This window comes from Melanostigma gelatinosum (assembly GCF_949748355.1).
Source record: "Melanostigma gelatinosum genome assembly, chromosome: 16".
Lineage (NCBI taxonomy): Eukaryota > Metazoa > Chordata > Actinopteri > Perciformes > Zoarcidae > Melanostigma > Melanostigma gelatinosum.
Window position 1 is genome coordinate 11538896 of NC_136649.1, and position 16112 is coordinate 11555007.

The 16112-nt window shown below is 43.8% G+C and overlaps 2 protein-coding genes across 2 annotated transcripts; one reads left to right on the plus strand and one right to left on the minus strand.

Annotated features, from left to right (window-relative positions):
• Nucleotides 1–1190: 1190 nt before the first annotated feature.
• LOC306790239 (tumor necrosis factor ligand superfamily member 10-like) lies at nucleotides 1191–9953 on the plus strand. The gene is made up of 6 exons (XM_079286400.1): nucleotides 1191–1382; nucleotides 5855–5995; nucleotides 6740–6785; nucleotides 6888–7004; nucleotides 8540–8763; nucleotides 8858–9953. The coding sequence occupies exons 1-6, from the start codon at nucleotides 1269–1271 to the stop codon at nucleotides 9065–9067; spliced, it is 852 nt and encodes a 283-aa protein (XP_079142526.1). The 5' UTR covers nucleotides 1191–1268; the 3' UTR covers nucleotides 9068–9953.
• A 148-nt stretch (nucleotides 9954–10101) lies between these two features.
• On the minus strand, nucleotides 10102–14762 carry msl2a (MSL complex subunit 2a). The gene is made up of 3 exons (XM_079286399.1): nucleotides 14292–14762; nucleotides 12166–13577; nucleotides 10102–12028 (listed from the first exon to the last, which is right to left on the minus strand). Exons 1-3 carry the CDS (start codon nucleotides 14431–14433, stop codon nucleotides 11726–11728), a joined length of 1857 nt encoding a protein of 618 aa, XP_079142525.1. The 5' UTR covers nucleotides 14434–14762; the 3' UTR covers nucleotides 10102–11725.
• Between the last annotated feature and the right edge of the window lie 1350 nt (nucleotides 14763–16112).

The following is a 16112-nucleotide window of genomic DNA, read 5'->3' on the forward strand; positions in this document are numbered from 1 at the left end:
TAAGAATACACAATGGCGGGTCATTTGGCACCATGATCGAATAGCATTCACTTAGATCACTTCACAATTGCAGGAAAGAGAGAGGGGGGGGGGAAAGCATTTTTTCATCTCACTGTTCAGATGCTGATTATGTACCTCTGCACTCAAGTGCTTTAGGTCATATGCCAACATGGCATTTTTTTAATCTTTTTTTAGCAACAGCCATTCATACAGTCAAAATTGTGATGAATAAAAAGTTGAGCAAGACACAAAAGGCCAAATATCTTCATAAAACAGAACAATTCTTAGCACTGATTGTTTCCAGAGCCTCCCCGCTCACGCTGAATGCCTCATTCAACCACGATGGTTCACGCTGCCTTCGGCGGCTGCACAGTTGGACTAGAAGTCGTAAAAAAATAATTTGCACCGCATTGGAATCCTTCTGGCGGGAAGTAATCTGATCTAACAAAAATAAATGAACCCTATTACATATACATATATAAAAAAACAACTGCTGTCTTCAACAAGCATCTGCTGCACATAACTAGGCCTACAGGATTTTACACGCCATCAGAAAATGTTGTGTTCTACACATGACAGAAGTCCAATCTTCTTCTTCTACCTGCTCAAAACACTCACAATTTGTTTTAATAACTCTTAGACATCAGTCACTCTTATGATTTTAGAATTGATAGATGCAATTATTCTTAAAAAAGCCTGGAAATTAAAATGTTACGATAATAGCCTATATTAATATAATGAACTTTAAACCTCAACTCTTAAGCAAACATGAAGCAAATGTCTTTAAAGTATTCAGAAACACATCTTGTCCATCCATGAGAGCTAATGTACAACCCAAATGAGATAATAAGAATTTGGATTCTTAAATTATTCTTCAAATAATTGAAATGTGTAACTCAGATGTAGTTATGATACACATACGGATATACACACATACATACACACTTTCATGTCCAATTTATTATTATCTCGTTTGGGTTGTACATTAGCTCTCAACTCAAAGGTTTCCGCATTTCCGATGGCGCCTGAAGGCGTCATGAAGTTGCATGTGCAACAGTAAACTCACAGCTCATTTCTCCTTAATAACAGTGACATCTTGAGGCTGTGCATCCTCCCTCCCTCCCTCCCTCCCTCTCTCCGTCCCTCCCTCCTTCTCTCTCTCCGTGCAGAGCAGAAATGCAGCAGAGCTTGATCTGACTTGTCCTCCCTGCTGGAAGTGTCTCTTGCTCCTCGGAACTTATCTCGGTGGCTGTTACTCACGCTGCGATATGACCGTTTCTCTTTCTCTCCAGAGTCTGGGGCTCATCATGCTCGCAGCGATCCTCCTGCAGACCATCGCGGTTTCCGTCAGCTTCGTGTACTTCAACAAGGTCCTGAGCACGGTAAGATATGCGTTCGTCGTCCCCCTGAATCTAACAGATAATAACAGCATCAAACTGACTGCCATCTTAGAGGGGAAAGGGAATATTAGACAACGTTTCAATGATGACAAGTTAACTTTACTGACAACACAGAGCTGTGCCTGATTACTGTTAGGCAAGGCAAGTTTATTTGTACAGCACATTTCAACAACAAGGTAATTCAAAGTGCTTCACATAAAACCATTAAAAGCATCAAAACATAAGGCAAAAGAAAAGGAGATTTAAAAACAATTAAGAACATTCATTGAAACAATAAAAACAGTCATTAAAAAATAAAAAAACTGTAAGAAATAAAATTAAGTAGTAAAATGCAGAAATGCAGGAAATTGATTAATATATTAATGTGGTTCAATTAAAGGCAGCAGCAAACAGAAAAGTCTTCAATCTTGATTTAAAGGAGCTGAGGGTCTCAGCAGACCTGCAGCTTTCTGGGACTTTGTTCCAGATATGTGGAGCAGAAAAACTGAACGCTGCTTCTCCATGTTTAGTTCTGACTCTGGGAACAGAAAGTAGACCGGTCCCAGACGACCTGAGGGGTCGGGATGGTTCATAAGGTAGCAGAAGATCAGAGATGTATTTTGGCCCCAAACCATTCAGTGCTTTGTAAACCAACAGTAGGATTTTAAACTCAATTCTTTGTTGGACAGGAAGCCAGTGCAAAGACCTCAGAACTGGAGTGATGTGGTCCACCCTCCTGGTCTTAGTGAGGACTCGAGCTGCAGCGTTCTGAATCAGCTGCAGCTTTCTGACGGACTTTTTACAGAGACCTGTAAACACACCGTTACAGTAGTCCAGTCTGCTGAAGATAAATGCGTGGACAAGTTTTTCCAAATCCTGTTGAGACATAAGTCCTCTAATCCTTGATATATTCTTCAGGTGATAGTAGGCTGATTTTGTAATTGTCTTGATATGGCTGTTCAGGTTGAGGTCTGAATCCATAACTACACCTAGATTTCTGGCTTGGTTTGTGGGTTTTAACATCAGTGACTGAAGCTGAGCGGTGATTTTCAATCGTTCGTCCTTCGTACCAAAAACAATTACTTCTGTTTTATCTTTGTTTAATTGAAGAACATTCTGGCACATCCAGTTGTTGATTTGTTCAATGCAGTTACCCAGCCCTTGTATGGGATTATAGTCCCCTGGTGACATAGTTATGTAGATTCGTGTGTCGTCTGCATAATTATGATAACGCACTTTGTTGTTTTCCATAATCTGAGCTAGTGGGAGCATGTAGATGTTGAACAGAAGAGGCCCCAGTATTGAACCTTGGGGAACACCACATGTCATTTTAGTCATCTCTGATGTGTAATCAGCTACAGACACAAAGTATTCTCGGTCCTTCAAGTAGGATTCAAACCAGTTAAGTGCTGTGCCAGAGAGTCCCACCCAGATGTTTAGTCTTTCTAGGAGTATGGCATGGTCGACCGTGTCGAATGCAGCACTGAGATCTAGTACGACTAAGAGTGAACTTCTGCCGTTGTCTATGTTTAAGTGGATGTCGTTGAAAACCTTAACAAGAGCAGTTTCAGTGCTGTGGTGCTGTCGAAAGCCTGACTGGAAAACATCAAAGCAGTTATTTACGGCCAAGAAGTTGGTCAGCTGTTAGAAAACCGCTTTTTCAATTATTTTACTTAAAAATGGGAGGTTTGATATTGGCCTATAATTTTTCATCGTTGCGGAGTCTAAACTAGCCTTCGTTAGGAGTGGTTTAATAACTGCAGTTTTTAGGGCTTGTGGAAAGACACCTGAGAGAAGGGATGTGTTTACAATTTGTAAGAGATCAGTGGTCATGCAGTTTGAAATATTTTTGAAAAAGTGTGTTGGTAGAATATCCAAGCAGCAGGAGGATGACTTCAGATGTTGTATAATGTCTTCTAGGCTTCTACGGTCGATTGAATGAAATTGTGTCATGATATTTGAATGGATGTTATTCAGAGATCGGGACAACACATATCCTGTGGTTGGTGTGGAGGCACTGACTGCTTGTCTAATTTTCTGAATTTTGTCAGTAAAAAAGGAGGCAAATTGATTGCATGTCCAGGTGGATTGGAGCTCAGCAGCTACCGACACTGGAGGGTTTGTTAGCCTGTCGACGGAAGCAAATAAGGCGCGTGTATTGTTCTTGTTTTTGGTTATGATGTCAGAGAAGAATGACTGCCTTGCATTTCTATGTTCCAAATTATAATTGCAAAGTCTCTCTTTATAGATGTCACAGTGAACCTGGAGATTAGTTTTTCGCCACCTGCGCTCAGCTTTCCGACACTCTCGTTTCTCCATTTTGACCAGCGTAGCATTTCTCCAAGGAGATCTTTGCTTACCCGAGACAACCTTCACTTTAGTGGGTGCAATGGCATCAATAATATTTTTAACTTTAGAATTGAAGCCATCTACAAGCTCATTGACTGAGAGGCAAGAGAGGGCTGGTGTGGAGGAGAACTTCTGAATAAATAGTTCACTGGTGTTTTCAGAGATGTAACGCTTTGTCACAACCTTGGTTTGGACATTTGTGTGCAAGGAGATTGCACTCTCAAAGAAAACACAGAAATTATCAGAGAATGCAACATCAGTCACAGCAACCTTGGAAATGTTTACACCTTTGGTGATGATTAGGTCCAGAGTGTGCCCCCTGTTGTGGGTGGGTCCTGTCACATGCTGAGTCAGATCATAGTTATCAAGGACGCCACATAGTTCTATAGACTCTCTGTCCTGGGGATTATCAACATGGATATTAAAATCACCAACAATAACAACACAGTCAAAATCAATACCGATTACAGACAGCAGTTCAGGAAACTCATCAAAGAAGGTTGCACAGTATTTAGGCGGTCTGTAAATGTTTAGGAATAAAGCTTGAGTGGAATTCAGAGCCACATCTTCAAAAGAACTAAAATGACCAAAGGACATCTGCTTGCATTGAAGAGAATCATTAAATAAAACAGCAACTCCACCTCCTTTCTTATGCGCTCTTGTTCTGCTCATGAAACTGAAGTTGGGAGGTGTTGATTCAATAAGAACAGCTGCACTGTTATCTTGATTTAACCAAGCTTCAGTTAAAAACAAAATGTCCAGTTTGTGCCCAACAATAAAATCATTGATTAAAAATGTTTTTCCTGACAGAGACCTGACATTTAATAAAGCTAAGTTTAATGTGGTTAAAACTTTCTTTGCCCAATTTATTTGGACAGGCTGACGAGGAATGTATGCTAAGTTTGATAAGTTTTGGTTGTGGAACCGTCGAGGAGTGTGTTTGGTTCCAGCAATGACCAGCTCTTTCATGCGGTCAGTGAACTCCAGGTGGGGGGAGGATGGGGAGAGTGTGAGAGAGGAAAGGGACCTGGATGGAATTTGGGGGGTGGAAGTAGGTGCTGGGGAGGGAGGTAAAGACTCCTCGTCTAGGAAGGGTGGGGAAAGTGGGAGATCGGAGGCGAAGGCGGTCCCTGATGATGAGGTTGGAGACTCCTCCTTTTGGCTGTCATTCGGCGGGGGCATCCTTCCCGTAAGGTCTCCATGGCGATGCTGTGTGGTTATCTCTTGTTTAGACTCCTCTTGTATCTTGTCCTTGGCAGTAGGGACAGACGGGTGACGCAGGGAGAAAAATAGGTTTGAGGTAAACAGTTTTACCCCTGACTTGTTCAAGCAAACTCCATGCGCTGTAAAAAGATGTCTGCGCTCCCAGAAAAGGTAGAAATTGTTGATAAAATGTAGTGAATGGTCAGTACATGCAGTTGACAGCCATTTTCTTTACAGGGATACCATGCCAGTGACACAATTGTTAGGGTCTCTAACTCTCTATATGAATAAAGGAATAAGAGAAAGTATGAACTATCGCTGTGAACTCACAATTGAAAAGTAGGTGCTGTAGGAAGGTCAAGTAAAATCATATCCGAAATGATACCATGAAGTGGTCGTTCTCAACTTTAAAAATCTGCTACTTCGCCGTTCCTCCAGGGGTTGAACTTTGCTGGATTTGGTTATATGAGATTAAAAAAATAAATAAAAGTACCGGTCATGCAAGAATATCTGCCGGCTGGACAATGAGAGAGGAAAAAGTTGGGAGAGCAGATAACATAAAACAATGGCAGGAAACGATGTCGTTGTGACACCCAAAGGCAACTTATTTCAGATTTGACACGTTGAAAAGCAGAAAAAGCTGACTGATCCGGTGCTGAGCTCTGATTGGCTGAGTCACAGCAAAAACGCCCACCTCAACACACACACACACACACACCTGTGACCACTTACGAGTTAATTGCATGCACTAATTGGCATCCACCTGTACCACTACTGTGTGTCTTTAATTGTTATTTTTGCATCTTAAATGTATAGAAAAATAAAATATTTCCCGATTTAATTCAGAAAAGAATGAACTGATTAATAGATAAGGAAACTAATGGTAGGTTGCATTGTTTGTCTTGCGTCTAACATGTTGACAGATGCAGGAGAGTTTCTCCCGCAGCAGCGTGTCCTGTCTGATAAACGTAAATCTGCGCTCCGAGGATGAAGATTCAGCGGAGGAAAAGAAGAGCGATCCCTGCTGGCAAGTTACGCAACAGCTCCACTACCACATCGAGAAGGTTTTTGATTTTATTCATTTTTTTTGTCTAATCTGTCTTCAATTTGTGTTCCCTGATTGCCAGATTCTGTGCGAGAAACCTTCATTGCATTTAAAGGTGCAGTGTGTAGTATTTGGTGGCATCTAGCGGTAAACTGAACTTCAACCGTGTGCCAAGCATGGGAACTACGGTAGATCCCTCTTAATCCTGCACGCTGTTCCTTTTAAGACACCGGTGGCCATTCTTTCCACAACTGTCCCCACTACATATTGGATTTCTTTCTAAATCACATGCAGCTACTCAGACACCTGATTGGAACAGAAAAAAAAATGATGCAACTCTACATCTCTTCTAATTACTCGTGACCCAACCGGTCAAAGGACATGGCCACCCACCCAGAGCCTGGTTCTCCTCCACGTTTCTTCCCGTTTAAAGGGGAGATGTTGGATCTCCGTAAATTGAAATGAACAGTCTTGACCCGCTCTTCATGGAAAGTGTCATGCGATAAGTTGTGTTTTGATTCGGCGCTATATAAATATAACTGACTTGACTCTCCCGCGGGGGAATACTGCTATTACAGGTCAGCAGATGATGTATTTGTTGACCCAGAGGGAGAACAAAATGATTAATGGGGCTGACAAGGCCCCTGGTGAATTACTGAATGTTTATGATCTAAAGATACCTAAAAAGGCATAAAGACTGAAGGGGCCTTGCCACCCATTCACTCTCTTTTTCTTTCTGTCTCTCTGGGTGTTTTTCTTTCAGACGATGGCTGACAGATTCCAGAAGGAGATATCCACTGCTATGAGAAGTGAGAACAATGCCTCCATTGACGATCAGTTAATAGGAGTAACGTATGACTTTTCCGAGTAAAAATGCCTTGTTTGTGTTTCTTATGTGCCTGGTTTCACAGATAAGATGACAGGAGTGCTGCCTTTCCTGAGTCCTGGGGTCCGAGGGGTCCCTCTTCCTAAAGTTGCCGCCCATGTGACCGGTGTCGTCTCGTCCACAGAGCCTCCGACAGCGGACGGTGAGGACCCTTTTTCATGTAGCGCAGGAGGAAAACATCCAGTGCGTACACCAAGTAGAGTCCTGGAAAAGTCCTGGAAAACGGACATCTTGAACACAGGACTTGGGGTTTTTTTTGTGATGCATGTTCACAATGCTCACACGCCTCTGAGTTCTGTGTTGCCTCACCCAAACCTTTCGTGGGCCGATGGTGAGGAATGTGCTCCAAGGCTTCTCAGGCTGCTCTCAGATTCGGTAACGTCTCTGTGTTTGTCAGGACCTGCAGATGTGCAGCTGCTTTATCCTTCCACGATGTCCTGTCGTTGTCTGTGTGACCAGTCAATGTCTCAATTTCTCTTTTGTCCATGTGTAAAACAAACCTTATCAAATACTATTCGGTAGCATTGCTGTTTGTCACATTGTCTGTTTTAGTGCGACAACTGGGGGACCCAAAGTCAAGTTCTTTCAAATTTTACACGTTTTGGCTTTAAAGGAAACGTCTGGTAATGTTCTATATTTTTTATGATTGCAAATAAATTATATTTACTCCTTTTTTAAGACGTTTTTTTTTTTTTTTTTTAAATGAAAGCATATGATGACGCATTTTTGGAGAGTCACATCTGTAATGGGCACAAAAGAATGAAAAGACAGACGAACACATAGTTGGTTTTGGTATTTTCGTGGCATTTGTAGTGTTAGAAAAATTCACTCAAGACTGGTGTAAAAATCATTCATCATTGGACATTTATTCCTTGCAAAGAAGGAGACAGGGTTGATTCACATACAGAATGTACATCAAGACCGCTTGAAGATCTGTCTCCGAGTCTCTGGTATTTATACTCCGTAAACAACATGCAGTGGGCTGGCACAGGGCAACACACACACATTTCGCGTTTCACACAGGCGTCTACGTATCCCGACACTTTAACAATTCGTTCGAGTACAAAGGTCACTTTCTCGTAAGTCATGATCGCAAATCAGCCCTGCGTAAGTATTGACGCTTTGTACATTATTGTCATTCTTATTCAGGACAAACAGCTGAAGTGTTCTTTCAGCAATCAACTGTTTCTTAACAGACTAAACATTTGCTGAAGACCTGGTGTCAGTGAAAGTTCGCACAAGGACACAGGCCTTAAACACCACAGAGGACATGAGCCTCTGTTAAATGTAGAACATTCACTAATTATTAAACGCATACTAATTAGTCATTTCGATTTTTCCCAACAGTAGACAATAAGAAAAACTATAATAATAAATATATAAATGTAGATTTCTGAATGGTCAGGCTTCTATCTTCACACATATACACACACACACACCAGGATGTCGTCTGTTTTATCCTTCTTTTTAAACATGTGGTCAATTATCTTTCAAAAGCCACTGGTCTGCATGCACATCTGTCAGCATTATTTACACACAGAGTTTCTTTAACATTTGTTTCGTATTCGAATATCAGTGACTGGTTGTACTCAGTAACGCAACACTCTATAAAGCTCAACGGATATTGCATCATAGTGAATGGCCTTAATTTGTGTGTGTGTGTGTGCGCTGTTGCAGGCCCGTGGAGCAGCAGGGGCTACCTGGGGGAGCGGATCCGAGTGTGGGAGGGCCAGAGAGGTCTGTCCTTCCTGCAGAACATGGAGCTGAGGGGAGGAGAGCTGCTGGTGCCCCGAGCAGGCCTCTACTACATCTACGGCCAGACCTACTTCAGACTGCCCTCCACGGGGGAAACAGAGGGGGAGGAAGAAGAAGCACTGCTTGTCCAGTATATCTACAAGAAGGTTAGGCTTTGTGCATGCTATTAGCTGATTGAAAATGAAAAACAATGTGTCGACCGAAGATTTCTTGATCTTGTTTTTGTGGTATGGCCCACAGATGAGTTCCTACACGGTGCCCATCCTGCTGATGAAGTCTTCCCGGAGTGCCTGCTGGCCTCGGGGTCAGGAGCCGGGTCTCTTCTCCCTCCATCAGGCCGGTACTGCCTTTCTGCAGCCCGCCGACCGCCTCTTCATCACCGTCAGCAATGCCAGCGCCATGGAGATGGACGGGAGGGCAAGCTACTTTGGGGCCTTCCTCGTGGGCTAAAGTGAGAAAACCTTCCCGGGTAGAAAAGTCCGAGACTAAGATGACTTCATATAGACATCAACAGAAGTGACTCAAATGTTGGCTTGGTCATTTGAGCAGCTGTCTGGTACAGGATTGGAGAAGAAGAATGGACTCTGAGTGCAAAGGACTTCTTCGGGGAGCGTAAGGATATGATGAAGCGGAGCTGCAGAAGAAGAGAAGCTGGAAGAAGACGAGCCATTCGCTGTGTATTTACTCCAGCTGACACGGGAGTTCAATTCAGTTTTTTCAAGGCTAGTAAACAGAAAGCGCCGCGTGACAGAGCAAACGTGGATTACATGGTGCATTCACAGTACTGGGCGTTTGGCCAAGTACAATAGATGCAGATTAAATGTTGTACTCGTGTGTGAATGACTTCTATTGAGAACAGATTGAGTTGTCATCCACAAGAAATGACAGTGCTGCTGGACACGGGACACTTCTTTTTATGAAAAACAAGTATCAAAAAATGCCAGGAGACAAGATTTTAAATGTTCAGTACTATAAGTGAAGCTTCCTTTTGGCTTACAGTGCTTTTGAATTTCCTCTTTGTGCAATGTCTCGAAGGAATGTGTGCATGACAGATCATGATGTCCTGCGGCCTCACAGAGAAGCACTGACGCAGTATGAACGGAGTATAAAGTGTTTTGTGACACATTCACACTTCTATATCCAATGGATACCTATAAAGATCGTCTATTCATTTTAAGTTAGATATATATTTTCTAATTCTACAGATTTAATGACGAAATCTCTGTATTAGGTCTTAATGTTTAACGGTAGTGTAATGAAAGTGAGGTAAAATGAATAACCTATGCTGGTTTGTTGTTTTTAGGTTTGTTTCATCATTAAACAGGAAATGACAATTTACAGTATGAAACACTTATCAGGAAAAATGTGTTTTCCATGTTTGGGGTTCTTCCTAGCTTGAGGTGAATATGTGGTGCACTGTCTACACAAAAAAAAAAAACTTGAGTCAAAACATGTCCTCTACACAAGACACAATACTGAAAAAGTAAAAAACTATCATTTAATTCATGTTGTATTACATGTCTCCATATTATGGCAGTGAATGTTTCAGCAATAATAAGGGTCACTCTTCAAACAAGAGCTTTTGTACATAAAAAAACAATACCCAAAACTAATCAGGGTTCAAGTAATGCCCAACAAAAAATACATCTTGAAACATACACACACGCAGGAAGGTAGATCATATTTGCTGATCATACTGTAATCCACCGGCTACTTCCTGGTCTGAGTCGAGAACCAAGGTGTTCGTTTGGTCAGCCTGAGTCCTCCCACTCTCTCCTTCAGTCTCTTTTTGGTCACCACGACTGGACTGACAAACATGTTGTAGTTACAGTAAACACAAACACAGACAACACACAGCCTCTCGAGTTATAGGAGGGCTTCAAGGTGCTTTAACTCAAACGCAAATAAAGACAGTGGTACCAAATCTCAAACACTTGGTATCAAAAATAGTCTCTGAGTTGGTCTCTCATCAGTCGGGACACTACACCTGGGAGGGGGGGGGGAATGCACACGCAGAGGATATTTTGTCTTGTTAATGACAATCTATGGCTTCAGTTTATCTAAACACAGTCATGTACAATCCCATAATCAAACCATGACGGTGTAATATCTTAGAAGACAGTCGGTTATAGTCTGTATAAATGGCAATACTGTAAACAACTGCGTGTGTGCACGAGAGCTGGGAGGCTCCTTGTTGGTGCTCCTATTGCTATGTTGTGATTTGGCCAATCAGACTAAGTGCTTACAACCCACCATCCGACTCCCCACTGAATTTCAGTAAATCTCAGCAGGCACATACACACGCACACACACTCGCACACACACACTCTTTCATGCACAGAAACTGTGGAGCCAGCCAAGTGCTTTGACATTATCTCGCTGCCTGTACAATGCCTGCATCAGTCAAGTTCATTAAGACAAATTCGTTACCAGCCTAACAGTACTCGGATTGAGTGAGTTAATGAGATAGAAAAGGCATAGAGTCTTGTGTGGGACATAACTTCTCCATAGATTAGTCACAAGATTCATTCACAATTAAGGTGTGAACACAGAGGCTTAAGGATTAGTAAGGGCCGTCCTGATACCTATGATGCATTCCTTAAAATACACACGGAGTAATACTCAAACATGGAAAATGCTGTGACAGGTGACGAGATATGATGATGCCGTGTTTTTGTTATTACGCACCAAAAAAATAAAAACCACACATGCGCACTCTGAAATCTATATGGTGCTCACACACACTGACAAACACAAACTCTGGTATGGGTTCCTATTGCCTCTAATAGTATGTCTGGGTGCTATGAACGAAAAAGCACCTCTGGAGTGCAGAACAGCCTTGGAACCGAGTATAACTGTTTCACTACAGACAGGCAACAATACACACCGGCACACAGGCACAATACAGGAGGCTTTGGCACACCCATGCTAGTCTTACTACTCAGCATTTTCCAACACAGAAGGAGAGCAGGTTACAGAACAGGACAGACCCATAGCTGCCTTATTGCCTCCCCTCGGGTGTTGGGGAGGTACAGGTTGTCTCGACAGATACAACGATCAGCCGTCACATTCAATCAGCATCGAGCTGTCTATGGAGTCCCAGCCCTCTCATCCAATAAGCAGCTCCAGGCTGTCCTCATAGCTGGGCTCTTGTGGGGAGCTGGGGGACAGAAAGGTTGCGGTCACGGGGGTCCCAGTCGCTGTGGCGACATTGAGGAGGGTGTTAGTGCGGATGCTGGTGGTTGCCGGGTTGCGGAGTGCAGCGGCCGCGGTGATGCTGGTGAGGTTGATGCCGAGTGTGAGCCGCGTCTGCTCCAAGGCTTTCTCTGGCACGGCGAAGGCCTCGAGCTTCTTCTCCCCGTTGGCCATGTAGGAGTTCTGGCAACCTCGACAGATACAATCCAAGCACGCCTGAGGAAGAAGACGACAAAAAATAGTCGAGGAACATTAGTCTAATTGAATCACATCAATGTTACATACAAGCTGCAAAATGACTGGTCTAACCTAATAATAATAGTTAATACATAGACATCAAAACCTACTCTCACCTTTCGGTTTGAATAGCAGGGACAGCGTTGGCCCCTGCATGTCAGTACAGATGGATTCTGGGTGGCCCTGCCGCACTTGCAGCCCTTCTTCTCCGCAGGCTTCTTATACGGAGGCCGAACAGGCGCTGGGGGCACGAGGCAGCCGGACATCAACCGCTGGTCTTTGCTGCCGTCCTTGGTCTTGGAGCCTCCGCCGCTGCGTACCTTCGCATGGGGCTTCTTAGGGCCCGCATCAACATGTTTTCTGGCACCTTTATTGTGGTTCTGCGCAGGCCGACTGAGCTTGGGGGGCGCCCCGTTAGGAAGGGACGAGTATGTGTGTGCCGGCACAGTTAAGGAGGGTATAGGTGGTTGCATGTACAGTGTCTGAGAAGGGTTCGGAGTGTGTAGATGTGAGGAGGGGCCCTGTAGGATGGAGGCGATAGGGAGAGGTTTCACCTTCTCCCTATCGCTCTCTGAACGAGAACGTTTTCGTTTAAGGCGGACCGGCGGGGGCTTGGAGGTCGGAGGAGGATCGAAAGAAGATGTGTGTATGTGAGCACCGTGACTTGCCACCGTGTTAGTCCTGTCTGTTTGAATCTGTGTGTAATTGTGAGCTGCGTCTAGCTGTATGTACATTGGAGCGTGTGCTCTGTCCGTGGTTATGTGTGTGTGAGTGTGCATACGTTCTGGCTGCGTATAAGGAGAATCTCGACCGGGTTGAAGGGGATCCAAAGTCTGTAACACCTCCTCCACACTGAGAAGCAAAACCTCCCCCTCCTCCAGCTCCCTGGTGCCAGATTCCCCATCCCTGAGTGAGCACACAGTGCCTGGAGTTGGGGCTAAAGGTCCAGTGGTCAGACTCAGTTCCAGACCACCACAGCCAGTACTGGACACAGACAGGTCTGCCTGTGGCTGCTCCTCTACCAGCTCGCATACTTCCAGCTCAGGAGAAGAAGGAGCATGGTCCTCCAGCACCTCTCCGTTGCATTCCTGCGGTCCATTGGAACGAGGAGGGTCCGAGGAGGAGCTCTGGGGTACAGCCGACAGCTCTGCAGGAGCAGGTGGTGCCTCTGTGGGGGTGAGGGACTTTGGGGCAGATGGATTCACATTTTCCTGTGCTAGGCTTGGGTCTTCTGTCTCTATCTCATCTTCATGTGACATTAGCACCTCCTCTAGCAGGGCCATAACCTCTGGAGACCCTCCCAAATGGCCGCTGATCGACTGCAGCAACGGTGAATGAGTGACATAGAGACAGAGCTTCCTGTAACATTGCACCAGCAACGAGAGCTGTTTGTTCTCCTGGAAGCAGGAGTAATCCTTACAGCGGCTGCACGGCGGCCTTATCTGCATCTTCTGGCCTTTACAGCCCAAGCAGACGTAATGCTGACATTCTGCATGTGTTGGGGAAATGGGATCCTGGAGCAGTTTACCTGAGACAAAAACAAGAGTGAGCAGTTTATCCATTTGTTGGTGCCCTGTTGCACTTATGTGCAGCAACTCTGGCACAATCAACAAGTCATTCCCATTCCCCGTCAGCCCAAGGTGACTTCGTCAAATAGCTTGTTTAGTCTGACCAACATTTCTAAATATATGCAGAATCATTTTTTGTCAACTAAATTGTTTCAGTACCGACTGCTGCATTTCAAGCAGCTGAGGAAAATCAATAACTTTAATACCACCATCATGATCTGTGAAAGAAAAACACTACATTACATAATCATCAGAGGCCAGACATATTGTCACATATCATTCTGTCAATCATTAGAGCCTCAATGCAAGCTGCGCAAGGATTGATAGTCAACTAGGATAGCGAAGTGAGTAAATAAAGCCTAAATAGTAAACACATGGCTCTGCAGCAGACACAACAACAGAGGAGTCATCTGTTGCCTTGACAAGAGGAGATGACTGGGGCTCAGCCTCAGTTGCTAAGGAGACCACTGAGAGCACGACAAAATCGTGTCAACTGCTGCGAACACACGCACGCCCACCGTCACATCGGCCAATATGAATAGTTATGAAACACTGATCATTTGAGCAACATTTGACTAATTTGCGCCACGACACAGATGATAATCTTGCAATGAGGTGACACAAAACATGATGTGTATCGCTGTTATACATTGATTGTGTTGAAGGATGCTTACCACAGACAAGGCATGCAATGGACTCTCGGAAGAAGGGCAGTAGCTTGTACATCTCTGCGAAGCTGTGAGGCTGCCGCGGGTCACACTGCAGCACGGCCCGGCTGGCGGACACGTACAGATTGGTTGCATTGACGGGGTTCATAGCAGTGTTACTCCGCAGACTCGGGGAAAAGACGGCCCGGGAGAAGAAAAAACAATTCCAGCCACTCACTGCGACGGAGCTAAAAGATAGCCAGGTCTCCGGGTATATAGAGGAAATATAAGGTGGCCTGGTGGAGTAACAAGCAGCCACTCCAGTGTGTCAGTGCAGGCACATGAATATATAATAGACACAATAACAGACAACGAATATGCCGAAACGGTTCTCAATAAACGCGCACAACGCTAGCTAGCTCTGCAGCAGCTAACGTTAGCTAGAGCTAGCATCACCGGTTCGTGGTAGCTACTATTCACCAACGATATCACAATTCAAGTTCCTATTGATTAGGACCAATTAGACCCTTGGTTATAATTACTCACATCCCCACCAACGCTGTCTAACAGCTAACAGTGGATCAAATGACCAGCCATAATCAAAAGGTTAGCATTACGCAGCTAGCGTTAACTTACGACATCAGCCAAACGATTTAAACGAGAGATGCTCAATGTTAGCCATAGAGCCCATTTACTATCTAGCCCCGTCTCATTGTCGACACCCAACTGAACGAAACGCTGCTCTTAAGATCACACATTTGTTTGGGTTAGCAATGAGCTAACATATCCCAGGCGCGCACTTGATGTAAACAAAGCTAACCAGTTTGCGTTGCATGGCATGCCAAAATTAGCTAGCGGAAAAATGAAACCGTATCATTAAGCCCCCCAATGTCCGCCTTATGCCTCACGCGGCGGAGGGAAATGCAAGCTGTGAATCGAAACCCTACGATTCTGATACGTTGTACTATAATACTTGGCGAGCAGCGACCGAAACATAGCTAACTAGCCGCTTTGCAAAATGTATCAATCATTCGATTTTCCACTTTTCCTCGCGCATCGAACCCCTCTCCACAGCCATGATCATCACGCGAGAGTTCTCCTAGTTACCCTGGTTACCGTAGTGTTCGAAGGGTTCGCGAGCTCCTCTCCTCTCTATACTCTGTACACACATCACCACCTTCAGCATTTACACAGTAATTATGTAATTATGTCATTATTATAGAATAATGAGGTACTAAGTCATAATTATGTGATGGCAAGTCATAATTATGAGATGCTAAGTCATTATTTTGAGATACTAAGTCATAATGAGATAGTATCTCATTATGATGACTGACTTTTATTGTTTTATTTTGTGTCTGAAATGGGCTTCCATACTCTACTGCACCTTCTGCATTTACACAATTAGCCCAAAAAAAGCAATTCATTAATTCTTTCAAGAAGAAAGTGAGAAAATTAATAAAATAAAATTGAAACTATTAACACATTTCATCAGCTTTTGGCAGCTCTTGTTCCAGTTAATGTTGTAAATCTTTTAAAGGCTAACTAGCCTTTATGTGTGCTGAATGCTGGAGGACATGTGTGTGGAATTCAGCACTGAATCATACGCTATATTTCAGAAGACTGAATAGATATAAGATATAACTTTAATGGATGCTGCATGTCTCTTAACATCCCGATCAATAACAAAAGTTGTACAGTTGAATAACGAATTGAAGGTGACAGTGACTGTGTGGTGCTGAGAAAATCAGAAGTGGAGATTCTTACATTAATGTTTAATGGTGCAAATTATGGCCAGGCTCTTTCCTAATCTATTTACTCTTTTTTTGTCAAAACAGCTTTCATGAC

What these genes read in the sequence shown, in the direction of transcription:
- LOC306790239 (XM_079286400.1), top strand. Translation starts at nt 1,269, where the DNA reads ATGACCGTTTCTCTTTCTCTCCAGAGTCTGGGGCTCATCATGCTCGCA. An exon ending in TCAACAAGGTCCTGAGCACG is followed by an intron (nt 1,383 to 5,854) that starts GTAAGATATGCG and finishes ACATGTTGACAG; the next exon opens with ATGCAGGAGAGTTTCTCCCG. An exon ending in TCCAGTATATCTACAAGAAG is followed by an intron (nt 8,764 to 8,857) that starts GTTAGGCTTTGT and finishes TATGGCCCACAG; the next exon opens with ATGAGTTCCTACACGGTGCC.
- msl2a (XM_079286399.1), bottom strand. Translation starts at nt 14,433, where the DNA reads ATGAACCCCGTCAATGCAACCAATCTGTACGTGTCCGCCAGCCGGGCC. An exon ending in CATTGCATGCCTTGTCTGTG is followed by an intron (nt 13,578 to 14,291) that starts GTAAGCATCCTT and finishes TTTTTGTCTCAG; the next exon opens with GTAAACTGCTCCAGGATCCC. An exon ending in CCTGCTATTCAAACCGAAAG is followed by an intron (nt 12,029 to 12,165) that starts GTGAGAGTAGGT and finishes CTTCTTCCTCAG; the next exon opens with GCGTGCTTGGATTGTATCTG.